General features: G+C 36.7%; 1 protein-coding gene across 1 annotated transcript in view; it reads right to left on the bottom strand.

Moving 5' to 3' along the window:
• LOC134533233 (uncharacterized) overlaps positions 1-18390 on the bottom strand; it is a 348667-nt gene extending 330277 nt beyond the window's left edge. Inside the window, exon 1 of the mRNA XM_063370640.1 lies at positions 18385-18390. Within this exon, the coding sequence (XP_063226710.1) occupies positions 18385-18388 (4 nt within the window). The 5' untranslated portion in view covers positions 18389-18390. The remainder of the gene's footprint in view (positions 1-18384) is intronic.
• Positions 18391-18694: the final 304 nt, after the last annotated feature.

Here is an 18694-nt window from a genome sequence, read left to right as displayed (position 1 = left end):
TACCTAATCCACTTATCTACCTTACTCACTGACCATCTTTGCATGGGTCCTCTCCTGTCCTCTCCTGTCCTCTCCTTTCCTCTCCTTTCCTCTCCTGTCCTCTCCTCATTTTAGGATAGGAGAGGTTACGTTAGTTTGCTAGTTTTGGTGGCCATTTTTTATGAATAACACGGAAAGGAGCGTCAAATCTCTAAAAGGTAGCACTTTGTTAATGAGGGAACCTTAAGGCTATGTGGAACAGAGTGCAAGAAAATAACAGCGGTTAGGTACACTTTGACATGTTCCTAATTTGAATTTATTAAGAACACTGTATACAAACTACCACGGAATATTCGTATTTTTACGGATATATTCTTAGATAAAAGGGGAACTGATAACCATTATCTTGGAGTATCAACAAATTCTTCAAAATATTTAAGAATGCAGAAAATGGGAATGTTCACACTGTTAACAACAGGGAAATAGAACTCAAAAGTAAGATCTCGGGATATTTTCCACAGATAAAAAGTACTGTGAATCTAAAAAGAACCTCCAGTTTGTACATGGTTACTTCTTCGGAGAAAAATCAGTAAATTTACAGTAATTTCTAAAGAAACGGCATATTACAAAAAAAATATATTTTATTAGGTGGTACATCGTGCAAACAGAAACCACAGGAGAGAAAAAAAATTAACAATTTAATCTAACCAGATTACTATTGGCTTAGAAAAGTCTAAAAAATTTGAAAGTCCTAATTTTCCTGCTTTGCATTGTGAAAGTTGTATGAATACAGCTTCAATGACATCTTTATCGACTGAACTTGAAGCCCCTGATGAAATAATTAAAAATGAATGAAGCTGCCGTCTCTGTGTCAGGTGGATGCGGGTGCTTCATGGGTAAGCTCGCAATGAACGCGAGTAGAAGTTAGACGCTCCGAGAAAGCTGTGGAGGGACAGTGTTCGGGCCAAGACCAGAAGACGGGCTGTGGAGATGGTCCGACGGCGAGGCGCAGGGGGTGTTAGGGGGTGTGTGTGGGGTGCGGGAGAGCTGTTCTTCAGCGAAGAGCAGTAGGATTGAGCCATAATCGGCCGGTGAGCGCCCGGGAGTAGGGGAGGGGGCGGGCGGCTGGCATCGTTGCCGAGGCCTCAGGGACGGGCCATCCCATCGCGGGACGCGGCCATATCGGCGGGATGGCGGTCCAGGGGATGAAGATGATCTCGGGGAGGCTGCGGCCGGGCAGAGTAGGGGTTGAGGGAGGATTGTGTGTCTGTTCTCCCGCCCCGCGGTGGGACGGGCGGTTCACCAGGGACAGCGTCTGGCCCGGGGCCGAGACGGCCAGACCACCGCCGCAGCAGCCCGAGGACTGTGTCTGGGCTGCCGCCCGCCGAGTGTTACTTGTTACCAGCACAAACCTGCGTATCAGACAACACAACGTGCTTTAAGTTATACAAAAAAAATGCAACTTTTTACGTTTATTCCCGTAGCTCGTAACAAAATACTAGCCAACTACAAAAAAAAATTAATTTTATGTTTACCATTCTAGGGAAAATGAAATTTGGACAGAAAAATTAGTTTTTCTTTACATACTGAGGTTTTGAAAAGAATTATAGAATCGGAAGAGATTTTACTTGTGATATTGATAGTGAACGGTTAGGTTCCTCTTGGTATTACCATGCACAATATCGTCCTGAATATGTAAAATGTCACATAATATTTTTTAAGCGTTTGTAATTTCTAGTGAATTTTATATTTATAATATAATTTTTTAATAGTATTTAAATTGTTTTCTGCTCTTTTGCAGAATACGTGCATAAGTAAAACTTTTCATTCACCTTTCTTTGAAACAAAATTTAATGATGTTCTATAAACAAACATCCAAGAGTTTGGACATAAATAATGTCTGTTTTTATTTGTTAGTATTTTCCCTCTAAGGAATGTTAGAGTAACTTTAACTTGGCAGATACTGAGTATGTTGTTTGCTATAGCATACGAGTTAGATAATGTATTCTGCACATGGAAAGTAGGGATCACTTCATAAGGCTCAGTGGAACAAAGTAAGGAAATCGGTTTGGCTGATTGAAACGTTAAAAGTAAGAATTGTTGCATAATATGTCATGGGCTTTGAGCGCTTTAAGCTCACTGCTGCACCAAAGCCTAGCGAAATGGTGACGTATCATATCACCTCGTGCGATGGCTAGACAAGTGTATAAAATAATTATTGATGTAGTACTTATCCAAGTGCAGATCTTTATGTGTAAATTAGTAATGTAACTTGCTCATGATTGCAACTCATACAAAAATATACGACACCCAATACATCAACTGGTCCTAAAGTTGCAGTAATATGTTCCAATAACTTGTGGAACCCGTCAGTTTGTAAGACCTCACACGTGGCAAATCATTTGAGCAGGGGATTAATACTCGTAGCGATGTGCGCCTGTGAACCATGGGGTTGTAATGGCCTTGGAGAACGACTTGTGGCCTACCTCGCAGGAACTTTAAAAATTGCCGCACTTGCAGGCGTTTCCAAACAACATAAGAGGTCTGTCTGTCCGTGCAGTTCTGTTACGTTTTATAATTCTCCGGACAGGGAAAGATGTTTGTTCCACCACATCTATACACACTTCAAGATTAAATCGTTCATATAATGTAAACAATAATTAGTTTGTAGCGTAAAAATGAAAGCTGTTACAATATATTTATTCCAATATTCTTGTGCTATCATTAGATTGTTTTTTTTTATGAAACAGAAATAGCGATATTTCGTTTTCCTTCATTTAGTTATAATTTTTTAATAATTTGTTTCTTATTTAAGAATAAATACGTGGTATTTGGTTGTATGAGCATTACGGATATTTAAAGTAGCGCAAGAGCAAATAACTGGCATGTTTTGAGGAAAACAGGATGTGATAATTCTTACGTTACTCAATCAAAGTTATAAGAAACAAATTCCGTAGCCACGTTCTGAAAAGAGGTTTTTGGAAATTAACATTACGCGCGGTCCCATATATCTCACATGATGCAAGTTTATCCTCGTGTTAGAAAAAATTAGGTTATTTTATTCGGTAGTCTCCTCTTGAATAACTTATTACGCGACTAGCAAAAAAAATATATTCGGTAAATTTGTAAACTTGCGTCCGCCTTTTACGTTTCTTTCCTACCCCAAATACCACTTGATAATACCTGTAGTCAACGAGAGCTAACTGGTGACGTAGTCATCCCAAGTCAGCAGTCTGCAAACTGAGACCTGGTAGCTCGTGAAAGTGTATTAGCCATTTCAGAACATATAGCCTATATATATATATATATATATATATATATATATATATATATATATATATATAAGACCACGAGGTGAAGTTTATAAAGAATGTTAACTAAAACATAAATTAATACAAAACACCAACTTCTGAGTTTCAAATTAATGAGAAATTCATTTATAGAAACTTTCAAATTTTTAATTATACAAAATACACTTTTTTATTTTTTATCGGTGAGTATATGTTTATAAAAAGTAAAATGATGTTTTCTTAATTTATGGATGACTGTGATAATAATCATAGTATTATGTTGTTGCAGTTAAAGCGAATGTTACGAGGATAACCTCCATTTCACAGGTAAAAAAGCGACAACCCTAACCCGAACAGTTCCGAAGTTTACCGAAATAAAACGTTAGGTAAGGTTCGGTCAGTTTAATAATTAATAATTTTTTTTTCACGGGAGGGAATGTTAGCTTCGGTTATCGTAACAAAAACTAAAGGTCAGTTAGGTTACGTTAACGTTATTTAAAATAATATATGATCGTAAAATATATAAATCCTTCCAATATGATGTTTTTTTCACGAGCGATCGCCAAACTGTTTACAAAGTGTAAAAAAAAATGGGAAATAAATTATTATATTATGTCTCTCATTCCTGTGAACTGTATACTTAACATATTATTAGACTGGATTTTGAAGTGAAAACTTCTACGGGAAGGTTTGGATAGGGAGTAAATTCATGTAAGTCGTCATCGACATGGTCACGTGACGTGTTAACAAGAACACTTTATCTGTTCCTGTTAGTGTTCAAATTGTGTTTTTGTTCGATTTTTATTTTAAATCTTAATTATACGATTACTGTGCAGTAAAAAGTGAGTATAAAATATGTTATTATTCTCATATTGATAAATAGTTTGAATAACGAAGAAAACGGAGTCTTTGTAGCAATATAACCTAAACATTAAGAACATCATTATTTATTTTTTTAATACCTACAATTACTATGCAATGCGTATTTTATAGTAATTTAGGAGTTTTTTTACCAACGTGATAAAACAAATTTGTTGTGTGATAATATTTTTTCGTAAAAATTGCGAAAAAGTCTCTGATTTTTATCAAAAAATATTTTCTTATGTTACATAATTATATTTTACAAAGTAAGTATTTCTTATTTCAAGTTATATTTGTATTTTCTTAATTCTATTATTAATATTAATAATAGTTACTTTGATTTACAAGTTTTAATTTAAGATCAAACAATTAATTTGGATGTCCATAAATAACAACAGTTTGTTTATAGTTTTAAGTTATCACTTCTGTCGGCAGTCCTCATGACTGCCAAGAATTTTTTTTTAATTATTTTACGTCTCATTACTACCTAGAAGCCGAGCCCTAGGAGAATCTAGTTGATAGAAAGTTACAAGCATGGTAGCTTCCTCACAAGGGGCGGTAGTTGTACGAGCACTTTTAATTCATATTGCATTACGTTTTGCAATCATGAGGCGGGAGCCATGGAGACTGACGGGAACTCAAAACCTCGCTTTCAGCTCGATAATTTCGTAACTCGGTTTGTAATTGCCCACTCGCGCCGGAAATTGTGCCTGCCTCGGGGAAAAAAACTGCCAACTCTCGCACGGCCGTGAAGCGAGAAAGCACGTCATGTGCAAAAATTAAGTTAGAGAAATAACTTTAAAGTTTTCACGACCAGAAAATAAAATAAAAAAGATTTTAATGTTACGCATCAAAGTTTTATACTAAAAACGGTTTTACTCGTCCGAAACATAAATTTTATAACGTCATGTCTTTCAGAGTTAGTATCAAATTAAATGAGGACCTTTAAAACATTGTGTTAACGTGTTTTACGTAATGGTTGTGGATAAATCTGTGACGATTGCTTGTTAACTGGTAGTTTTCTACGAAGTTATTAACATTTTTTTTAAGTTTGTGCTGATATTATTATTATATTCTTATAATAACCGTAGTTGTGTTATTTGAGTTCCAAAAACATTTCAAATCACACCTTTTTATCATTTGATTGTTTTACAAACTTCATTCTTAAACCAAACTTATACGTTTAACGTTAACTTTGATATATCAGTGGATTTTAATGATATTTTGTGACTTCTTAAATACAAAATAAATCGGGTGTTATTTTCACAATTAATTTATACATAAAAATATATATATTTGGAGTTACTTTTCAATTTAATGTTTAGATATATGATTTATTTAGGTTTGTTTTGTTTTTTTTTGTATCATTTGCACTAAAATAAAATGGTTTAAATATTTAGTTTTTGCATGTTAGCGGCAAGTTTTCTTACATTTTACACTCATGCCATTAATTGTCAAACTAAATTAGTTGTGATAATGTTGAAATTATTTTATCTTAATAATCTTATATTTATTCATAAATAAATTCTATTGACGTTAAAAGTAAAAGAAAGGAGGTAAAATGAAAGAGAGAGTCAAGGTACAGCTATGATGAAAACAGTTCTACTGGCCAACAATCCGTTACTGTGAAAGTAATGATGGTCCCTTACGCAAAAGATGGAGGTCAGTATTCGCTCTCTGGACAGAGAAACCTATGATTCACGCAGTCATATTCAGGCGCCTCAATAATCCCCGTTTGTGCAATTAATATTATTTAACGTAAAAGTTAGGTTACGTTATGTCTGCAAAATTATCACAGAAATTCGTCTTTAATTTTTTTTCCCTGGGCGGGTAGGTTTTCGCATGTTTAGGTAATCGTAAATAACGTGAAATGTTGGTTATGTATAGAGACCCGTAAAATTCGCGGGTTCATTTCGTGTTATGCTAAAATTCAAATAATTATACGTTAGTGCTGCTTCTGTCATTGGTTAACTGTTAATCTGGAGGACTGAGGGCCAATTAGAGACCCTCACTCATAGAATTGTCGAATCACAGGCCACCCAGTCGAGACGACTCACAAGTCAGCAGCCAATGAACAGTTGGCATTTGCCCGAGTGTGTAGAGGATATTTGAGTCTATCCTTGAGGTTATTGAACCCGCGAATTTTCCGGGTCTCTAGTTATGTATCATCAAGTACAATAAATAATACGCTAAATCGAGGTTAAAGTATTAAAATTTGCAGCAAAAAAATGTATTTTATTTATATTCTGTATGAATACTTTTCAATGTGATCGTAACTAAAACGAAAGAGTGGCTGGGGTATGTCAGTGACAGTTAAAGAAATAGAATAGGTAGTTTATCAGAACCCGCCAGAGATGTGTAACATCCGAGCTAACTCAAGTGTTCTCATGTTGCAAATGCACTTGAAAAGAAACTTGGGCCCCGGTCAAAAACAAAAATCGCATAATGTTTTGAAATAATGGAGCGTGATAAATATACGCAACTTGTGTTTTAAATTGCATTTCTGGACGCTAATCACGTATTTTCCGTATCCATCGTAGAATTCGCGCCGGAGAAGCTACGTCGAATATGGAATCATTTTATTTTTGGAGCGAAATTTTAAAATAAATATGAAAACGCTCCAATTGAAGCTAAAAAAATTATTTTTATTTTTGTTGAAAAAATGCCTAACTCATGCTTTGGATCTAACTTCTGACAAGGAATGTTATACCATCTCGTTAAAATACTATAAAGTTTGGCATTGCATTTGTGAACCGCCACAGATGGCAGCATCGCGGTTGTTACACATTTCCGTTCCTCGACTTTAGTCGCATTCGCGATATTTCTCCCAACAAATGCCGCGTACCGCGAGATAAGATGTTACACATGAAAATGGATTTTTTTTTATCCTGACGGTGAAATTCGTGAGGCGAGCAGACTTGGGCTGTTCCGTGGCTGGAGCGAGGCCTCCCTCCCTCGACATGCGGCGCGAACTCGATTACCTCCGCAGGGGCTGTGACGTCATAGCTCTGCTCCCCCTCCCCTCCCTGCCACCTTTCCCCTCCCTCCTTCCCCCTCGGCTCAGCTGCGACAGAGATGGCCCCCGCGGTACTTGTAGAAGATACGAAATACAAAAAAAAAAAATAATAATTGGTTGTCTGTAAAGTCGGTTTGCGGACGATAGTTTAACGTGACAACGTCATGACAAAACATTGATGAAATGATTGCATACTTTATGAAAAAAAATTTGAATCATTTTTATTTTAATAATAAAAGAATAAAAACTTGAAATTATACTAGTAATCAGATTTTTAAAATTCAAGAATAATTAACCTTTATTGCCGAAATTGTTGTTGTGATAAGCAATGAAAACCACATTAACTTTTCACTTCACTTTATTAACAGTCGAGTGGAAGAGAGATATATGCGACGCAAGCGTACAATGAGCGTAACGGGACACAGCGTAACGGAACAATGTGCGCAACGGTACACTTTTTCGTGCGTGCAGCCGGCGTTCATAGATTTATTAGACGTTGTCACGTAAAAATGTTTCAAGCGTTTTAAACATTTAAAGTCAAATAACCTGAAACGATTTTAAAATGTTTGAAAATGTATTTAACTCAAAATATGTAATTTTTTAAGACTTTTTCTTGATATAAGTTGTATTCCAGGTTCAAAAGTCATACAATTCGAAACAATTTTTTTCTACGGGTCAACGAAAAAAAAAAAAATCTGTTGTTCCGCTGGTACTAAAGGCGCAGGTACAGTTCGAATCTATATTTCCGTCCGTTTGAACATAAAGGTCCATTTTATTTTAATATCAACCCTTGCAGTAAGAGCTAGTCGTCCAAATATTTTTTTTCAGACAAAAGGTTTAGAACTTACTTAATGCTATGCTTACTAAAAGTTATACTTGAGCTTTTTCCCCAGCTCTTTTTTCCATTATATTATCTTATTATTTGTGTCATTAAAACATAAAACCTTTTGGACAAAAAAATTTGGTACAACTTTTAGGAGGCGTAGTAAATACAAATGAATGCATTATTTTAATACAAATGGACTTAGAGTAATTTTTCTGATTTTTACGAGAATTTATTTACAGAATGCCACATTTATCTCAAGTTTCCCCTACGGAACCCTAATGGGATTTTACATTTTTATATTTTATTTATCAGTGGAAATAATTTGTGCGTTATTGAGGTAGTTATCGTGTCCATAAAAAGTGATTTATAGGTGTGTATGTTAATACTTTTGAGTTGACGAAGTTTTGGAGGTATTGGGAGCATTAGGTAGTAGAAGTTTTGTTTGAAAAAAAATATTTTCTTTCTACTTCTGTCAGTTTGGTAGACGTAACGCAAGTGCTAATTGGTTAGAATTACAACTCTTCTCTTCGTTATGAATGTGTTAGTTCCACAGCACAGCTCGCAGCATCACCGCAGCAACACGGGAGCTTGCAGCGCGCGCGTCTGCGGCTGGCGTCTGGGCGCGCTGGAGCGCGGAGCGGCAATTTCCGACGCTCGGAATCGGATTGCCGGCGCCGTGTCTCGTCGCCTCCCTCCGCCTAGAGCAGTGTCCGTCCAGAGGCGCGCAAGGCAGGCCCGCCATGTCAGGGGTACTTCTAGCGCGGCGTCACCTCTAGGCTTCATGCGGTGCGTGGGGCAGCGTGTCACCGCAACATTGTGTGGCAGAGAAATGAAGATAAACAAGGGCGTCGCCAGGGGGTAGGGGGGGGCAGTTGCCCCCCCCCCTTAGAGCCCTAGAGATTAAAAAAATGTAACCAAATGCAAAAAAATACATAATTTTTCACAACTTAACCATCCCCCCCCCCCCCCCTCTGGACCAACGACTGGCGACGCCCTTGAAGATAAACGTGTGACGAAAAATAACTTTAGTATTTTCAAAAATCAACACCTGTTAATAGTTGCGCGGGCATTGTTCTGAAATCACGGGTTTTAGCATTTTCAATCGCTTGAAAATTACAGTTTGAGAACGTAATACGGAAACAAAACTATTGTTCCGTCTCGTCAGAGCCGAGCGCCGGTTACGAGCCGCGGGTCGACCCGGCTGCTGGCGTCGCGCCGTGCGTCCAGGCCCCTTCAAGGTCATCTTGTCCCCATCACTTTGTGTACTCTACAACTTCTCACATCACTCACGTTGAATATGAGGGTGTGCGCGTGGAGTCCTCGCGCGACACAAGTGAAACTTTTTGCCTGTTATATCATTAGGTATAGCAAACACAGTTATCTTTGGCTGAGGTCGCAGATCACAAAATTATATATGCAAGCATGCTAGCTATAAATTACGCTATTGCACAAGTATGCAAGTGTGAAAGTATAAAAAAATGCGAGTATGAAAGTGTACTATTATGCAAGTTTGCAAGTGTGCAATTTCGTAAGTTTACAAGTATGCAAGTGTCAAAACAGGCAAGTGTGATAGTATGCTGCGTCATCTACTTCTCTTTTGTCGTCTCTTCCTCTACCGGTTCCCCCACCACCTACCTAACAATTCCCCTCATGCGATCAGAATTCTCAAAACAGTTGGAAATTGTGGTCCCCTCAGCAAAGAAGTTTCACTTAAAAAAAAAAGTCTTAAGACTAGAAGCTTTAACTGTGTTACTATTGCACCAACTTGCTCCTCCATTGGGGCGTTTGTTTCAATCAGGTTTTCCGACGGAGTCGCTGCACGTGGACTGTCTTTTGTCCCCACTTGGGCACCTCGAGCACGAAGAGCCGCGCTCGGTCGTGGCAGGAGATCCGTGGAGCCGTGAAGGATTTCCTGTCCCGTGTCGTCGTCGGGCGGGGAGGCTGTCTCCGCCCTGTTCCCCGGGCGCGCGGCCATTTTGTCGCCACGTGCGAGGACTGCTGCCAGGGCGCCGTGCTCGCAGATAGCTGCCTACACGGCGCACATCTTACACGTCTGGAGTAATGGAAGCAACAGCCTCTTCAATTCGGTGTCTCAACCCTGGAAAAAAACACTGGGCAGCGGCGGAACGTATACACGATCTTTCACAAACCACCAACCGAAAAAAACAAAACGCAATACGTTATGTCAGGTGAACGCAGAGGCCAGCGAAAAAGATCTCTGTCGTCCCGAGCATTACAACCGATCCAACGGTCAGGAACTTCGACAATTAAACTTTAAACGAAATTTACTTTGCACAGATTCACTCTTGACCAATTTTAGAACACGAAATGCTTTACGCCCAGGAGTCACCATTTTGCGTAGGTGGCGCTGCACGCGGGGAAAAAACAAAGCAATACTCGCGCATGCGCTTATCTGAAGCAGTTTGAGTTACTCTTTGATTGTGACCTTAACCTAAACTCTACAGCGCTTACAGTTGTTGCTATTAAAATTTATAACTGAATTTTTTTATGTACATACTCTTATACGCGCCGTAGGTAAAAGCCCACCAGGAAATTTAAGGCCCCCCGGGGCTAATTAATTTGTCTTCATTACTTTATGTAGTTAGCAACTTTTAAAATCACACAATTTGAAGAAAAAAAAGATTGAAGAATGAAAATTTTACCGTGGCCATAACTATGACTTGCACGTATTGCATAATTTATAAGGTTTCCAGAGAACTTATATTACAATTTACTTTTAATGTTCGTTCCTCAAAAATCTCTAAACTCGACCATACCATCTCCAGGCCCAGGTTTATATTCCCCCTCCCCTCATTTCCCCTCCCACTACTTCCGCGAGCAAACAATTCCCTACGGCTATAAATACTTTTTTGCCCCTTTTTTTATCACGTGTAGCTGGCCAATTATGTACATTAAACTGTGACTTGGAGGACAACATATTTTTTAATCGCTTTAATTTAACTTTTTAAGTTTAACTCTAGGCTTTAAGTTTAACTTCCCGCAACCTTTATATGAACTAAATATATATAACAAAATATTTGCTCTTTACAAAAGTAAAGCAGTTTACAAAAAAAACATTTATAGCAAACAGTAATTTACATTAAAAATATTTTGTTCTGTTATATACTAGTCCGTAAAATGTTTATTTATTAAACTACTTAATTTAAAAAACAAAGTGTGTCTACGTGATATTTGGCAGGGTGATTTATAATGGAAAAATATATTTAGAAGCCAGAATATACAATATACAAAATACAGATACCCGTATATTGGTCCTTACATGTTAATTGGAATGAACGTTTAAGTAGCTGTGGAGAAGATATTAGTTTTCAGGAGTTGAGTCCAAGGTTCTTATTATTATTATTATTAATTAATACAACGTTGTTTAGTCATTTCTTCCTTTCCCCTCACGCTAACATTCTAAAGTGCATTTCCACCTATGAAGTGATTTTTTTTTTGCTTTTTTATATTAAATCTTAACCGTAGTTTATGATTTTAAAAAAAAGTTGTCTGTAAAGTCGGTTTATGGACGATAATTTTACGTGATAACGTGAGTGGAAGAGAGATAAATGCGTCACAAGTCGAACGCTTAGGCCGATCGTGCCTCTCTATCGCTTGTTCCGCGCTCTCGCTTGCACGCTTGGCTCAGGCGGAACGTGACAATGAGTCATGCTTTTTCGTGCGTGCAGCCGGCGTTCATCGATTCATAAGACGTTATCACGTCAAAAATTATTTTAATTGTCGTTTATTTGAAATACATTCTCAGAAAAAAATATGTAAACATTTATGTTCAAAATAAATGAAATTTAAATCCTATTTAACAGCGATCTGTGTCGCTGGGAAACTGCCAATGCCATGAGAGGAGACAAAGAGTTAAATTGGATGTATCCATAACCACCCAAACGGTTCATGTGTTTGTACCACATTTCCCATACTCAAAACTAGTATTAAATGCTGTCAAATTATATTAATTGTTTCCAAACTCATCTTGTATTGTTTTTAATTGCCGAATATTACTGGAACCAATTTTTTTATTTGTTTCATTTTAAATGTTTTGAGGGGAAAAAACGAGAGTAAATTTGTTACCAGAAGTGAAATTTGATTTTGTGCATCAAGAAGTCTTTAATGCATATTCTTTATTCGATTATTTTATTTATAGTATGTACGTGTAGTTGGCCAATTATTTTAACCACTGACTTGGAGGGCCGCATTTTGTATTTCGCTTTAAAAGAAATTGTTTAACTTTATGCAACCTCTATCTGATAAAGCTATGGCCTAATAAAACTTTTACGTAAATTAATAACAAAAGTAAATCAGTTTAAATTTTTTGAACAAAAACAAAAGTAAATCAGTTTAAAAAAATTTAAAGTAGAAAGTAGAAATTTTTAGTAAAATAATTTTTAACTACATCCGTGAGAATTCTGGTGTGACCGGTGTCTCGGTTGGCTATGTAGAAGGCATCTTCAGGGACAGTCAACATATCAGTCACTCGCTATTATATTTGCAAGTGAAGATGGCTGCAGTGTAGATGGTTGAACGAGACACTCCGAAACGTCGGCATACCGTGACTTGTCGCTGACGTGGTCATGACCGAGAAACCAAGATGGCGACAGTGACGCTGGCCATCAAAACCGACGAACTAGAAATTTACTAGCTAACACATTATTCTAGAAATAATTTTTTTATTCATTTCATAGGACTATTATCAATGGTTTTCACAAAGTTGGTTTAGGCCATAATCGAGGGATCCCGCGTGACCTAATTAGCTTCTTAAATAACTACAACACAACCGCGCATAGGCATATGACCACTTACACACACACACACACACACACACATATGTCCACATCCAGAAACGTAAGCTTCAAGCTACATATAGGCTTAAAATGTTCAAGTAGTTTATAGAAGTTTCTAAAATATTTCCAGAAGAATTAGGAACTTCTAAATCTACCTACTCCTGTAGGCTGTGCCGAAAGGGAATTTTATTCACTTCAAAAATCAACATGGAAGTGATTAAACACACTCTCTTCCTTACTTCTTACCTCTATGGTTTTTAATTCCTTGCTAACCATTGCATATATGGTGCTTGACAGCGTCTAATGACGGCAAGTGAGTAGGCGTTAGAATCTCCGTCGCTAAAGGTCACTTCCATAAAATACAGTCATTTAAAACTGTTTCCACAATGCAGACACTCGGATAATGTTTCGGACGTCTGGCCAACGTGCAGAGTAATGGAGAGAAAAAAACTGCTCTACCGGGTAACCATGCATAATGCGGGCGTGGCCAGACTAGTACCAATCAGCTCCAAGAGCTTTGCATGAAAACCTGGTGTTGTTGTCACGACAGTCCTATAGATGGCAGGCGGTATGCCCATTATGAACAATATATCTGTTTAATATACGTGATATCAACATATAACAACTTAAATAACTTAATTTTTTCTTTTAGAAAAAAAATTAATCAATATACAGATTTACGTGAGAGAAAAAAAAACCTCCAGAGCTACAAATTTAGTATAAAGAATTTAAGCACGTTTGACACCAGATAATAAAATGCATATTTTAAAAATTGTTTGCCGTTAGGTTTTTTTTTTTTCACGCTCTAGCCAGTGTTGGTAGCAGTAATAGTGTGTAGCCCGCTGAACAGAGCAGAACGGCGTCTGGCTCGAGACTGCAGTTGTTTACTGGCGAGAGTCCCGATGCTACGAAGTGCTACTCGGTGCCAAACAGAGGAGACACAGCATATCGTCTGTTTCAGGCAACTATCTCAAATCTGACATTTATCTAAAGTAGTACCATTGGTCTACGTGTCTTTCCGCTGCTTTGTTCTACCAACAGTATTTGTACACAACGTCAAGTGATTATCAGTGCTCGAAAACAAACATCTTGACGTACTTCAAAGAAGTACAGATGCCATTGGAACTGCTTTTGAGAACTCGTTAAATCGGGACAGGTTGCATAGCAAATAATTTATAACTCGGCCATTAGAAAGTGGCGATGGCGACAATTTTGCGTATTTGTGTAGTTAATTCAAGAACCTGTCATAATGTATTACTCCTTGCGATGGGTATAAAAAGAAACATTCGCATTTTCATTTCGCGATTGAATAAAACCCAAAACAATTTTACGTTCAACATTTTTTTTTTTTTCAATTGGCCCACAGTACGCGTGGAGAACTCTGAGCAAATGATAAACACTCGACCAAGGAAGCATCCAATCACGGGAGCAGACAATGAGCAGAAGTATGTAGAAGACTGTGGAATGTATCGAATCGAACTCACTCGTTTTTACGGTCCTTTATCGACAGCCGTTTTACGACTTCACAAATGTGACTTTCCATCCGTGTACTGAATGTTAATAGGCATATGTCAAACGAAGAGTTTCCGGAGACTAGAGGTTTGCCGCGAAGCCATTGAATGGACTTGTATACGTTATAAATGAGCGTTAAAATTCATTTCATTTATATATGCTTGTGTTAATATTTAAAATTCAATCACAACAAATCCAATTTAAAGTTATGAGAAAAAAAAATATATTTTTTTTTATTTTGTGCAAAACTTGTTGTAAACCAGTTAAGGTCAGTTTCGTCATGACGTATTAAAATATCGCATACATATTTGTTAAAAAAAACAAAACCTTGGAAATTTAATTTTTACTTGAACAAACACAAAACAGATGCTTGACTACGTTTAACTAACCGTGCCCAAGCAAACAGACACACTTAGTTAAAGTTCAGTTTCATCTGAAATATATTTGAATGTTATTATAATATGAATGCGATGTAAAAGACCAAAAAAAATCTTTCAGAAGGTAAAGAGTATTTATTTAAAACGCCAGTAAATCTAGCCATGTGCGCGGCAGAGAAACGGGTAAAACCATTCTTCAGTGAAGCACGTCGCTGCTGCAGGTATATACACCAATGTTATAGCACCACATTTAAATTATATAGTGCAATATATCAATAACACGTAGTAAACGCTACAATATGGGGCCATATATTTCATTTTGATAGGAACGAATGATAAATTACCAAGAAAGTTATAAGAACCAATTCTATTACGTATGTGGTTAGTCGTAACAACTGCTACATTGCTGTATTTACTTTAACGTGTTCTGGCAGTGTTATATCGTGATATAATACGTAAATTTTGGTCCATCACAGGGTGGAGATCCCATTCTATATCAACATTTATTTTGGTTTTTGGTCACCCAGAACATTTTTTATTCTTATTTTTAGCAGGATTTCGTAAAATTTCAAACGATAGCGAAGAATGGCAGTACACTTGATAAAGGATCGCTTAAAGGCTAATTAGATGATACTAACAACGCATTTGCCCTATATGGGACTCAAACCACGAAACTAGATGGATAAGTTAGGCCCACTGAGTATTAAACGACTGAGGACAGTGATGAGGTCAAACGGAACTTGCCATCTTGTCTCTTTAAACTCTTGGTAAGCATGCTTTGATAATTCTGCATCAAAAATTTGCTGTATTCAGTTTTCAGTGGATTGTTGCAATTAAGCATGGACAAGCTGTAAAAATTATCAGATTACGTTTAGTCTTTGGATTGCCAAGTAAGTGACAACCACATACAGGCTCTTGTAATAAAAATTCAACCTACCCGTTTGTAGACATAGCTTGTCATCCATCTTTGCTCTACTTGTTTGATGAGTGGTGGTTGTGCGCGGACATCTGGTCTTATGAACTTACATTCGACTGAAATCGTGGCAGCCAGAGTATAAATCTCACATCCGGCTATCCATACGATGCGTGAATCTTAGGACGACCTAGTCGCTTGATACTAGGGAATGTGTATGATACACCTCAGCCTATCAATGAAATAATTCCAAATCATTTAATGTGTAGGTAATAAAATATCAATAAGTACTTACCTGATAGTGTTGTGGTTCTCGTAAGTTTCTCAGGTTGAGATTGCTGTGGTATATACAACAATCTCTTCAAGATCATATGTATATTTATTAACGTGCAAATAGTTTTTTTCACGAGGTCGCAACAGTTAACATTCACCCTAAAATGTTTTAAATGATGTTAAGCTTAAATTAAATACATAATCTCGAAACATAGTCCTACTTATGCGAGTAGTATTATTCGAATACTTCTGGCATAATGTATTTCTTATGAGTCTAGGGCTTGAGGCTTGATGGATTGTTAGTTTGCCAGTCATGAGGAATCGACCATGGTCGGGTGTTTCCGCCGCTCGTCGACTATAATCAGGACTTCGACGCTCATTTTTAACGACACCACATTTGCCATCTTGGAGTCCACAATTTTGAAATTCTGTAATTATTTACCTAGAAATTCAGAAAAAAATTCCAAAACTCATAAACAAATTAGTTTATTAAAATAATTATTGATTCGATTGATTTCTGTCCTTGGTTCAATCCTTGATCGATGAAAATATTGCAATTACAGGTAAAATTCACTAGCATATATGCAAAGTGAGATAAATTATGTCATTTGGTTCTTCAATTCATGCTTCTAAGGCACGAATGGAAAACCTTCTACATCAAAACGATATTTTGGATTAAATAGTAAATAAAGAATTTTTTAAAAAATTGAGATATGTACACAGGTAGGTATTTTTTAATATTTTCATTCAGCGAAATTAATTTATAAACTTTATTCGTTTAGACTTATCAGATGCATGGCTTGGATTAAAATAGTATGATATCCTCATCACGCATGAAGCAAAAAAATTATAATTATTAACAAGATAACCACTGAGAAACATATACAAAAGTAGAAATAATTTGTTTGACGTTTCATTCGCCGCAAGAACTAATGTAATATCATACAGTTCCAGAGATAAATATATATCACTACAGCAAAACAGAAAAAAATTTATATCAAACAGTTACAGATATAAAATATTATCTAGCTAGGAATAACTAAAAGCAACAAGCTTCACTATATCAAAGCGATAAGAAATGACATTTTAAAAAGAGAACAATAAAGACACCAAAAAAAGTTAATTTAAGACACTATTTTACATAAAAAGTAATTTTTGAAAGCTTCATATTTGCAAACAACTAAAGCAATACGAAGCATGTATTTTCAAGTCATTTAAGTTATATGTGTTTAAAATGTATGTTCATAGTTTTTATGAAGAGTTTATTTTCGAACGTGAGCATTTTTTTTTTTAAATTTAAGCTCAAGTTGGTTTGTAATAGCCATATTAAAAGACATGTTCTGTCTGCAAGATTCGGTAGGAAGCCATTGCGACTATGTTGCAGAGAAATGGTGCTAGCCAATGCATGAATGGAGGGAACCATGAATAGTCCGGTCAATTTAGTACCTAAAATAGGAGTGAAGATACATAATTTCACAAAAACCTGAAAGTCGGTAAAATTCTTCAAAACATAATTATTATAAATAACATTTATAAAGTCCTCATCGATCCGGTACCTGGAAAAAAATTTACTTGAGGTCAAAGGTAAAATAAAAAATGGGTCTTTCGCGAAACGGTAAGTTGTTTCATAAAATTATCCCAGACAAAATTTGTAGATAATGTAATTATCTATACAAAATGTAGTAATACTTTGTTTCCTAAGAGCCATCGTTTCTGAGATATAGCTAACGATTTAAAAAGTCGGAAAAGTAGTAATCGTCATAATATGCATAATTACGCCACGTATATGCATCACTGAAGCTGTAATATAAGTAAAAATATTTTTTTATTGGTGACTGTAACTTACCTATATAAAATATACATAAGAAGAAGATCAAGAAGAAGAGGAAGCAGCAGAAGTGTTTAAAAGTTATGAATCAGACGAATAAATGTATCTACGTTTTTTTTAATTTACATTGCTTTTTATCATTTTAAACCCTTGCTAATATCTGTTATAATGCAATAGTTTCAAATTAAACAGAATCACAACAGACCTGTGGAATAGGCCTACAGGGGAAACCACGTTAAAAAAAAACCGCGCTAAGTACACTACCTCATAGGTGGCGTGGAAAAGTGTGCATATTATGACGATTACTACTTTTCCAACTTTTTAAATCGTTATATCTCAGAAACGGTGGCTCTTAGGAAAAAAAAACACATTGATACATTTTTTTATAGATAGCTACATGATCTACAATTTTTCTTGTGGGCTAATTTTATGAAAATACTTACCGTTTTGCTGAAAATCGCGAAAACCCCATTTTCTTTACCTTTGACCTCGAGTAAATTTTTTTCCAGCTACCGGATCGATGAGGACTTTTTAAATGTTATTTATAATTATGTTTTGAACAATTTGACAATTTTGTGAATTGATGTACATATGTTGGGATGTCTAGGTTGACCGGACTATAAGAGTGCGCGCGTCTACGAGGTGTGGCAGCACGTGACGTGTGGGGTACTCACTGTCTGCCTTGTGGGCGTGTCCTCTCTTGTCTCCCTTACCCATGGCGCGGGGCGCTCCTGGCGGCGGCTGCTGCAAGCTCTGCTGGCGCGGCTCGCGGCCTCACTCCGCCGCGCTCGGCATGGCCGCCGGCTGCGGACACACAGTTAGTACTCTCCTACTAGATCTAGTACTTTAGTGGGCTAGTACATTTACGCTCAGATCCAGTACTTTTTTCCTTTAATATAATAATATTACAGTAACTCCAATATGTTTTATTATTAAGCGTAATTATTTTTAAAAACTATGGAATTTATGTGTATGTGGGGTGATATTTAAGTTCAAGCATTGCAATGCCATAATAATTTCCTA

The sequence above is a fragment of the Bacillus rossius genome, chromosome 6 (assembly GCF_032445375.1).
Source record: "Bacillus rossius redtenbacheri isolate Brsri chromosome 6, Brsri_v3, whole genome shotgun sequence".
Taxonomy (NCBI): domain Eukaryota; kingdom Metazoa; phylum Arthropoda; class Insecta; order Phasmatodea; family Bacillidae; genus Bacillus; species Bacillus rossius.
The sequence above is the reverse complement of the archived record's forward strand: the minus strand, read 5'-3'. Positions and strand labels throughout refer to the sequence as shown.